We start from the raw sequence: 9926 nt of genomic DNA, 5'->3' as shown, positions 1-9926 counted from the left end.
GGTGGGTGGGGGGGGTGGTACGAGCACACGTGACATTTGTCAGTTCAAATCCAGATCGGTCTTTTATCCTTCCAAGTTATCATACGCCAGCGCCCATTCTTGGACCTGAACTCCCAGCTTGAAGATCGCGAGCGACGAGCAAAGCAAAGTCGAATCCATGGCCATGACAGTTTCTCTCATTCAGAGAAAAATGTTTTATTCGACCCGATCATTAAATGCCTGAACACCGAAGAAAGCAGTCTCACGGTGTACACCCGCCGGCGCCGGGTTGGGCACGATCCCGGACATCTCATTCTCCAAATTGACGAGCGCATCTGGGCTAGCGAGTACCTTCTGCCGCTCTATCGCTGCCAATTTTGTGATCACAGCGGAAGCTTAAGATAGACAAAATCGGAGTATTTGGAAATCCACCTTTCATCTTTGCAGAGGTTAAAGTCCTGTCATGACTTGGTCGTGAAAAAGTGCCACCAAGTGCAACGGGTTTGCCGTGCATATTATACAGAGGATTCTCTGACTCTCAAAGTCAGCGGTAAAAACGCACAGAAGTTGAGCTCGTGCACTTCTTCAAAAAGTGGATCCGAGAGAGCTGAAGAAGCTCACATATTTGTTCGCCATTCTATTCTAAAGGGATATATACTTATATTTATGATTTTGAACTTATATTAAATATAAAAAATTGACAAAACTTTTCTGTAATAGTATGACAAAGAAAATATTCTTCCTTAAACGTGGTGAAGCTTATATTTGTAAATCTTATAGAAAACGTGATATTTTCAATAAAATTTGATGTTTTATTGGCATAATGGGCACGTGAGAAATTATCTCTAGATGAAAATGCTTTACGCCAGAGCTATAACATAGACATATCATGATTGTAAATAGCGTAATCTACTCTATAGGCTTTCAGTTAATCTGAAAATCTTACATCTTCATGGAATTGAAGGGAATATCTATTGTCACCTTAATGAGTCGAATGACGAAAGGAATAATTTACTTTACTCTGGAATTCCATCAGTCGATTCTGAGCTGAATCTCTACAGTTGCAGTCGCTCAATCATTGGCGTTACGCTTAGTAACCCCTGAAACTATCGCTACAACTTATCGTAGTACTTGTGATCTAGTGAAACGCATTGTCTTTTTTAAATGGATTCAACGAATGACTCACCAAAAGCGAGGACAGAATGAAGTAGCAAAACTATTCAGACAGCTTTTATCTATTGCTGCCATAGATGCAGTTTAATCTGTCGCTCAAATGACGATAAAGAGACACACAAGCAGCTTCACAGGGTTGGCACCTTTCGCACGTTCATCTTGTAACGTCACACCAGTTCTTCAAGTTTTTATCGCCAGTCTCTTTCGTGTTACATTATGTCTTGCAAAGCACTGGTACTACATGAAGTTCTTCAAACTATTTGCGATTGTTCATTCGACTTTATTTAACATAAGAGCACTTGATACAAATGTTTCTTCGTCCACGACAGAGGACAGGCGACTTACGATTCTAATAACGGACTAAATTTATATACCTTAACGTCTTTCCGAGATGATTTTCAAGATTCGAATTGACAAAGTTTATTTCTTTATGTATAATCTTCATGACAACTTCAAAACACTCTCTACACGTCGACTCGTTGTTAGGTCACTTACTATCAATAGAGAAAGTCAATGACGCGATAAGAGTGAGCCTTCTCTATAAAATTAGTCGGATATTCTCTTGCCATTCTCTTTCTCAACATGGCTGCGAGCAAATATTGCTGATTTTCTCCTTGAACAAGTTGTGTCATTCTTACTTTTACCTTCAAGTCTTCACATTTAAAACGAACTTTTCCTCGCAAAACAGAATGAAAATCTTCAATTTCCTCGTCTTCGCTGCGCTTTCCATCGCCTCCATTAACGGTCAAACTACTACCAATTCCACTTCCAGCAATTCCAATATGATGTCAAGGACACCAACGACCACTTCTGAAGACTCAGCGATTGCCACACCGACTTCTGCGAACCCAACAAATGCCTCAGGCTTATCACCTTCTGCGAACCCAGCAGATGCCTCAAACTTAACACCTTCTGCGAACCCAGCAGATAGTACCACCCCAAGTGATACTAATCCATCGAATACCATGTCTCCAAGTGACACAAACACCAGCATGAACATGACATCTAGCGAAATGGAAGACCCGATGGTATCTTCAGCAAATTCGGATGAAACAGTCATGGAATCTTCAAGTGATAAAGAATCATCAGCTGATATGGAAATGTCCTCAATGGAAGACACAAGTACATCAAATTCTGATTCAAGTGATGCTTCGCACATTACAAGTACCATGACTATCGCTACTGTTGTTGTTTTGGCTATAGGCACATCTTTTTTGTAAGCGAGAAAGACAAAAGCTTTCTACACTTAAGTCTCAAATGACAACATGAACTTTTGTCTTGTAGATAGCACACATTTCATGCTCTTTAAAGTATCATACACACTTGAATAAACTCTTGAGTTCAAAAATCTTAGAAACTGAGTCTCTTAGGTAGTTTTTTTCCAAAAAACCAGTTTCAAAATACGGTATATCATAGTTTAAAGAAACAAGTCTGATCTTGTACAGAGAGGCGGAGAATAAACTGAACTAGTCTGTGTCTATAATCGCTAGTCATTGATTAAGAATACCAGATGGCTACGACGTCCTTACCTATCGCAGCAAGATAAATGGCCTTGTCAGCAATGAAAGCAAGATGTTCAACTTTTGATTTTTTCAGGTTACATCGAAGAATAAGTTTCATATAATTTAATTAAGTACTTAAAGCATACCCACGAAAAAAGGTAATCAAGATGGTATGGAATAACCCTGCCAAGAAAAGGTCCATCCTTTCAGTGGCTGGTACGTGGGACAGACATTGGTCGAGTCTTTCCGACCAGATACTGAAGATCACAGCCATTTTGACATTCTCGTTGTTTTCATCACAACATCATCAACTTGACCATGACATTCTTCACGTCTGAAGATCTTAAAATTGCATTTAATTTTTTCTGTACCGTATATGGAATTGGAACTCTCGGTGTCCCATCAAATTTTGCTCGTTCAGGTCTTCCATTTGCTACAATTGCTCTGATCTTTATGGCATTTGCAAATATTTGTTCTTGTGTTGCGATATCACGTGTCATGTTAGCTGCTCCATCAAATGTCAAGACTTATGGTGATGTTGGTGAATGGTGTTGTGGTAAAATTGGACGATATCTTGTTGTATTTGTTCAATTTGGTGTATGTTGTTTAGTACCTTGTGCTTTTTTAGTACTTGGTGGAATTTTACTTGATGGAATCTCTCCAAATGCATTTGATCAGCAATATTGGAGTATTCTCATGGCTGTTATGCTTTTACCTGTTATTTTAACTCCAACACTTAAAGAAGGAGCAAGTGCAGCTTTTGCTGGATGTCTTGGTACACTTCTTGCTGATGCTATTTCACTTGGAATATTATTGAATGGTATTGGATCAGATCATCCAAATATTATTGATCCTGAGTATGATCTTGGTCAAGTTTTAAGTTCATTTGGAAATTTAGCACTTGCATATTCTGCTGCTGTACTTGTACCTGCTTTACAACGAGAACATTCTGAACCAGAACGTATGCCACGTGTTGTTGCTACTACAATGACATTTACAGCATGTCTTTTTCTTCTTATTGGTACAACATCATATATCTCGGTTGGATGTCAAATTCCAGGGAATCTTCTCTTTGCAATTAATGGTACAGCACTTGATTTAAATGCAGATCGTGGTGCTGTTGTACTTGCTTATATGTTTATGCAATTACACATTACCATTGCGTTTTCAGTGATTTTAAATCCTGTTCTTTATATTGCTGAACGTGGAATTCTTGGAATGCATCAACCTTCACCATCTCGTCAAATTGATGAAGAATCACCAGCATTTATCAACACAATCAATTCATTATCACATCCAAAGGAACGTCCATCGAATGTATCAGCTGAGTATCAAATGTCACCACAAGATTTGATTGATGAATATCAAAATTGTGGTCCCATTATGATTGCTAAGTATACAATTCTTCGAATAATTATTGTGGTGATTCTTTTGATTATTGCAATAATTTTTAAAGATCATTTTGTTGATTTTACGGATTTTGTGGGAGCTTGGGCTGTTTCAATGGCGTGTATTATTTTACCAATTTTCTTCTATCTCAAAGCATTTTGGAACTTTATTCCATTGTATGAAAAGATACTTGGAAGTCTTTTGATTCTCGTCTGTGCTGGACTTGGTTGTTATGTCACTTATACAACTGGCGAGAAGTTATTCTTGAATATTGTGAGTGACAAGACTTTTCAATATTGTCCTTCAGGTTATGACATGGTTGTGTATACCAATGCCACTTTTTACGGTAATACTTAAATACGTATACTTGTAGGTTAAATAACTTGCAATATTAAATCTCATTCAATTAAAACTAAGCGAACTATATCCAATAATTTCAATCTTTTTATTTTTCAATTATGGCGCTTGCCCTTCGCTTTGCTGAGGAGGGAGAATTCCGGTCGGAGTTAGAATTTGCGTATAGTTTTAACATATGCACTCACTTTTCTTCTTGTTATAGATCTCGTGCATGTGATACATTGTCGTATGATGCTCCTGATGTTCCCCCAAGCAAAGTTTTCTTCCGCGTAAGTTATTGTGCCAATACTTGACAATATATATTGATAATGAATATTGGCAGTGGAGTCGACCCGTACGTGAGCATTTAGGATCTTTAGCGAACGATCCTGTCAAGACCAAAACGGTGATTATTGCCATGCCTGGAGCATCTCAACAATTCGTGCAGCACTTGACTGCCAATTGGATTCCAGTTGGGACTCTCGTGACAAGCGATCAAATTATTGTATGTAATATTATTTTGATACAATGCGTAGTATAATCGAACTCATATTGATATATTGTGTAGCATCCATGGAAACTACAGCCTGGAAGCTCAAGTAAAGCTTCTATGCTGTTATCGCGCACGAAGGAAGAAATAGTCGACACGTTAGTGATGTTATTGGGATCAGATGTTCCCGTGGCATCGACGTGGAATTGGCTTAAAAGTCTCTTGCAGCATGTTGCTCCACATGATATTGTGTGTCTAGACTCTCAATTATCGACAATATATTCAAATGATGGCGAAGAAGAAGCAAAGTTAAGAATGTTGGCATCATCTTGTGTGACGAAAGAGACAATAACAAAAATGGCTATACAACCGCTTGAAATTCCACAATTCGTGAGTGGAATACCAGCAGCTTTACTGACTCATGTACGTGAATTTAACTCAAATGTTTCTTTTTCAATATAAAAATATTAATATGAATCTTTAAACAGGGAGAACTTCGTAAATGTCGTGTACAAGTATTTCTCAGTCTTCGTAATGTCTCGTGTACTCCAATTGATGTAATTGAAAGCTTTCAACCGCTTCTGACCTCAATATTTCAAGACATGAAGTCATCAAGATCTTGGCAACGTGATACATTATCAAATGGTTCGACTTTTAACGTGTTATACACTTAAGTCAATTAATGGGTTGCAATAAGTTATTGTGACCTTTTTTTTCAATGTTATTTATAGTTCTCTTGTTCTTAACTTGTCGTGTGTTTGATCAAATGGCTCGTCAAGAGAAAGCAAGACCCGAACGTCAATTCGATACTCGTTTCTTACCTGACGATGGAATTCCAGAATATAATGCTTTGTTTGATAATCAATTAGGAACAAGACGTAAGTATTTACTTGGTAATCGAGAAGCATTAGCGCTTATGCAACAAACTGGAGTGATTGATCATATTGAAGCGAAAGAAAAGAGTTCACATCAATATATTGTACATATAACTGAAAAGAAAGGTATTGGTAGACGTAAGCGATTACCATTCCGATCAACTTCGAACGCAATAAATGGATTAATACAATCAAATAGTGATCTGAGTACATCGGCAAAAAGTACTATCATGAGTGGAGAAGATATTGGGCACAATAATATTGAAGAACAAGAGACTTGTGGTAAATCAGTATGCAAAACAAGAGAAAGAAAGTTTGAAATGGTAACCACTGTACCCTCTCACAAACGTCGTCATGATGTACGCACAATTTCATGTACGATGAATCGAAAATTGGAATCGTACAAACATGATGTTACGAGTAGAAATATTAAAGGAACATTGGAACATTTACTTGAAAGTGATGCTGCATTTCTATCTCAAATTCAAACAATGAACGACCAACTTGTTGAGTTTGAAAAGACTCGAATGTTTCTAATGACTGAAATTCATCACTTACGACAGAAATTACGTGGTGTGAATGCTGTACGTGAAAATGATGAAGCAGTGGCTCATTGTTCATCTATTATGCAACATCGAATTATTAAAGCAGAAGAAGAATATATGAAACTACTTACACAACAACAAGAAATGAAAAAACAGGTTGATCGTATACGACATGAAGTATTAACATTACGAAAAGTACGACAGAAATTACAAGAGGATAGTGAACAAATTCGACAATTGAATCAAATGTACGATGAAAAGATTCAAGGTTTTCAAAATGTACGCACACAATTACTTGAAGAATGTCATGATCTTGAACATCGTAGTGGAAATAAAGTTGAGATCCAAGAACAAGTTTTAGCATCAAAAGTAAATTATGTTGTCGATGTTGCGAAGTTGATGGATGCAGTAAAAGCACGAAATAAAGGACGAAGACGTGGAAAAGGATTGGGATCTCAACAATCAACTGCAGCTTTGACATTAAGTGTAGGAAAAGGAAAAAAAGTCGGAATTGAACGACAAAAGACATGGATGAATTACACTGTACGATGACATTGACATTTTGCGTAACATTATTGTCACCTACTGATATTATGTGTTTATGTTTACTAGTGTGCATTTCACAATTTACAAGCAACTTTAAACATTGCGGATGTTCGTACATTTGAAGAACAATTTCTCGCAACTCAAGAACATTTACTTTCCAAGTTTCAAGCAAATTTAACATTAGGAGATGAAATTACAGCTCTTGAAAACGAAATCTCTCGTTTAGAAACTCACAATGCAATAACTTGTGCAAATACACGAGAAGATACAAAGACAAGTGAAAAGATTGAACAGGATCTTCAAACGCGTGTACAAAAAGCGTTTTTAAGTATCAAGTCGTATAATCAACTTCGAACACGTCGGAATCGGGAACATCTTAAGTTGCGCGAAGTAATTTTACGAGCATTGGATACTTTACAAGTTGAGATATACAATACAACGAATGTACCAACATCCAACTTATTGGAACTTTTACAATCGAAAATGACCGAATTGGTCACTTTAGTAAAGGAAAATTACATGAGTTCATCCAAATGGGATCAAACTCGAACTTTTTCGATTGTTTTGGGTCCTCAAGCACCAGCTGGATCAGCATTAACAGCAATTCGTCGTACTGTTCAACCACCTTCTGTTGAAAGTGCGATTGCATTGACTGAAAATATTAGTTTTATTGATGTGATGCATGGATTACATCGTGCTGTGAGTCCAAAACAAAGACGAGAACGATCAATATCGTTAGCAACGTCTCATTTAAACAAAAGCAACTAAAATTTGGTAGAAAATGGGTATTTTGATCGATAGTAGCAAAAAAGTGGTTTTTTTTCCTACAAAACAATCACATGAACTTCTTTCTTCACTTTTTCACCTGTTTCTTTCTTTCTATTCACTGCAGTTGACATTTCGTACGTTGTACTTCACGTGTCGCCTTCACAGATACTTCTTGCCGTTTTTTAGGTACATTGTACCAAAATCGGACAAAACCATCACGTTTTGCAAAGATTGTATGGTCCTTTCCAAGACCTACACCGGTTCCAATATGGTACTTGGTACCTCGTTGACGAATGATGATATTTCCAGCCAAAACGCTTTGACCTCCAAACTTCTTCACGCCCAGACGCTTTGATTCAGAGTCACGACCGTTTTTAGTAGATCCACCAGCTTTTTTAGTAGCCCAACGACAAGTAATCGAGTAGATACTGCCAAGTGTACCAGTCCCACGACATGGGGCGGTACTGTAGCCAAAGACGCGCGCGAGACTCATCGGTAGTACCATTTTATTGAATGGTAGTCAGTTTTGATGTACTATTATTATGGTACACAACATATTATGAAATAGCATAGGTTTCTATTGTCAAGCGTCGTCAATATTATAACCAATATTATTGGATCATGACGTATATAACGGAAGGTGTTGTCGTGGAGAAACGCTCGCGATGGCGTCTATCAATCGTGACGGATGTTGTATGGGGAGCAATTAACTTTGTCGGACTCTTGTACGTACTATCGAACTGTCATATTGCTTTGATCTCAATATATCACTTTCCTTTGTATTGTATGATAACAGTTTCTCGTCAATATTTTCCGTACGTTCATATAATTTTCTCAAGCTCCGTTATGTTGTTAACATCTGCAATCTACAGGATCCATCACATACATTGCGTTCTAATAGTAATATAAGCCAAGACTCGACACGTCGTATCGTTGGTGGCAATGGACGTGGAGGTCCACGTCGAATGGGACAAGTGAACCATCGTCAATCAAGTATGTATCATTACAAATTATTATATTGGATCCCATATATACACTAAACAATGTATTGTAGCATGTGGAAGTTGCTGTGGCTAGCTTTTAAAACTTAATCAAGTCATTGACTCGCAAAACCAAATTATTACCGGATTTCTATGAAAGTTTCTAGCCTCTGAAAATCTATTACTTCGTCCGTCGTTTCTTCGTCGCTCCCTTTGTGAAATTTTTCAATTTCTTGCCCTTCTTCTTTCGTTTCTTCCCATCTTCATCTTCTTCTTCCAACTTTCCTTTCTTCTTGCCATCATTCTCTTCTCTTCCCAATACACGCTTCAGTATATTCATACTTCGTTCCTTCTCCGTTGCTTCAGCTCCTGTCGTCGGCAAAAAGTGATTGCGTTTGCCTTTCACTTTTCGTTCAGCTTCGCCTTCACGCATCTTGTCAAATTTACCCATAGAAGCTGTTGAAAACTGCACTTTTTCCAATGTCTTGGACGTGCCATCTTTGCCACGTTGTTTCGCCTTGACATCGTCCGTATTCATTAATTCCACTGGAATACCAGTAGGTGTGCGACCAGCAAGTTGTTTACCACGTCCTTGATTTTTATTATTCATCTGGGCACGAACATTCTTGTCTACTTGAGCTCGTTTTTCTTGCTTGCGTTTCGTCCACGGATCTTCCATGTCTCCAGCTTTCATTTCAACAGCCCAATCCTTCAAATCGTCACCAGCACGTTGATAACCCCATGAATGACTCCATTCTCCTTTTTCTTCATCAAAGACTTTGCGACTCTTCTTCCGCTTTTCAATACCCTTTTCCTTGGCAAATTTCTCCCATTTTGTCTCCACTTTAGGCTTTGGCAATGGTTTTTCACGAGGAATGACAACTTCAGGTTCTGGCAGTTGTGCTAGTGGACCCATGTCCGACATGACGCGTGGCAACTCAAAAATGCGATTGATTAATAGTTGGACATTCTCCCGAGCATGAAGTGCCAATTCTTTTTCGTTTTGATACACAAATGGATGCGTATCAAATGCTGCTAAATTGCCCAAATCGTACGTTAAATCATCTTCTTTCTCTACTGTGCTTGTCGTTCCTTCAGCGTATGCAACGGGTGCGATCTCCGACGCCTTGACCACCATCTTGACCTTGTTGATCACTGGTTCTGGGTGTTTAGTAGAAATTAGACCAATACGACGTCACCTTTAGACATTTATCTTTTTCAAACCTTGGTATAATATATTGTATTAAATTTAGCATATTCCTCTGACATTTATTGTAAATTGTAAAGCTCATTATTACAATTTCGCTCGTGAGACTTTATTCAACAGAAAACAATATATACAA

General features: G+C 37.9%; 6 protein-coding genes across 6 annotated transcripts; 4 read left to right on the top strand and 2 right to left on the bottom strand.

Annotated features, from left to right (window-relative positions):
* Nucleotides 1-1897: 1897 nt before the first annotated feature.
* PHALS_11954 (uncharacterized protein) lies at nt 1898-2323 on the bottom strand (the record flags this gene model as incomplete). The annotated part of the gene is made up of 1 exon (XM_024727410.1): nt 1898-2323. One exon carries the CDS (start codon nt 2321-2323, stop codon nt 1898-1900), a length of 426 nt encoding a protein of 141 aa, XP_024577990.1.
* Nucleotides 2324-2972: 649 nt separating this feature from the next.
* On the top strand, nt 2973-4400 carry PHALS_11953 (amino acid auxin permease family; the record flags this gene model as incomplete). The annotated part of the gene is made up of 1 exon (XM_024727409.1): nt 2973-4400. One exon carries the CDS (start codon nt 2973-2975, stop codon nt 4398-4400), a length of 1428 nt encoding a protein of 475 aa, XP_024577989.1.
* A 101-nt stretch (nt 4401-4501) lies between these two features.
* On the top strand, nt 4502-7603 carry PHALS_11952 (uncharacterized protein; the record flags this gene model as incomplete). Its single annotated transcript, XM_024727408.1, has 7 exons — nt 4502-4542; nt 4603-4669; nt 4723-4884; nt 4948-5292; nt 5358-5514; nt 5601-6832; nt 6902-7603. 7 exons carry the CDS (start codon nt 4502-4504, stop codon nt 7601-7603), a joined length of 2706 nt encoding a protein of 901 aa, XP_024577988.1.
* PHALS_14545 (uncharacterized protein) lies at nt 7604-8058 on the top strand. Its single transcript, XM_024727407.2, has one exon. It carries the CDS (start codon nt 7617-7619, stop codon nt 7956-7958), a length of 342 nt encoding a protein of 113 aa, XP_024577987.1. The 5' UTR covers nt 7604-7616; the 3' UTR covers nt 7959-8058.
* PHALS_11951 (selenoprotein k) lies at nt 8057-8680 on the top strand (the record flags this gene model as incomplete). Its single annotated transcript, XM_024727406.1, has 5 exons — nt 8057-8098; nt 8177-8328; nt 8400-8418; nt 8476-8596; nt 8658-8680. 5 exons carry the CDS (start codon nt 8057-8059, stop codon nt 8678-8680), a joined length of 357 nt encoding a protein of 118 aa, XP_024577986.1.
* An 84-nt stretch (nt 8681-8764) lies between these two features.
* On the bottom strand, nt 8765-9721 carry PHALS_11950 (ribosome biogenesis regulatory protein; the record flags this gene model as incomplete). The annotated part of the gene is made up of 1 exon (XM_024727405.1): nt 8765-9721. One exon carries the CDS (start codon nt 9719-9721, stop codon nt 8765-8767), a length of 957 nt encoding a protein of 318 aa, XP_024577985.1.
* Between the last annotated feature and the right edge of the window lie 205 nt (nt 9722-9926).

The sequence above is a fragment of the Plasmopara halstedii genome (assembly GCF_900000015.1).
Source record: "Plasmopara halstedii genome assembly, contig: Scaffold_555, whole genome shotgun sequence".
Taxonomy (NCBI): domain Eukaryota; phylum Oomycota; class Peronosporomycetes; order Peronosporales; family Peronosporaceae; genus Plasmopara; species Plasmopara halstedii.
Note: the sequence above shows the minus strand (reverse complement) of the source record. Positions and strands in the feature narration are given on the sequence as shown.

Bases quoted from the DNA above. Each gene is read 5' to 3' on its own strand.
- PHALS_14545 (XM_024727407.2), top strand. From the start codon at position 7,617: ATGGGTATTTTGATCGATAGTAGCAAAAAAGTGGTTTTTTTTCCTACA.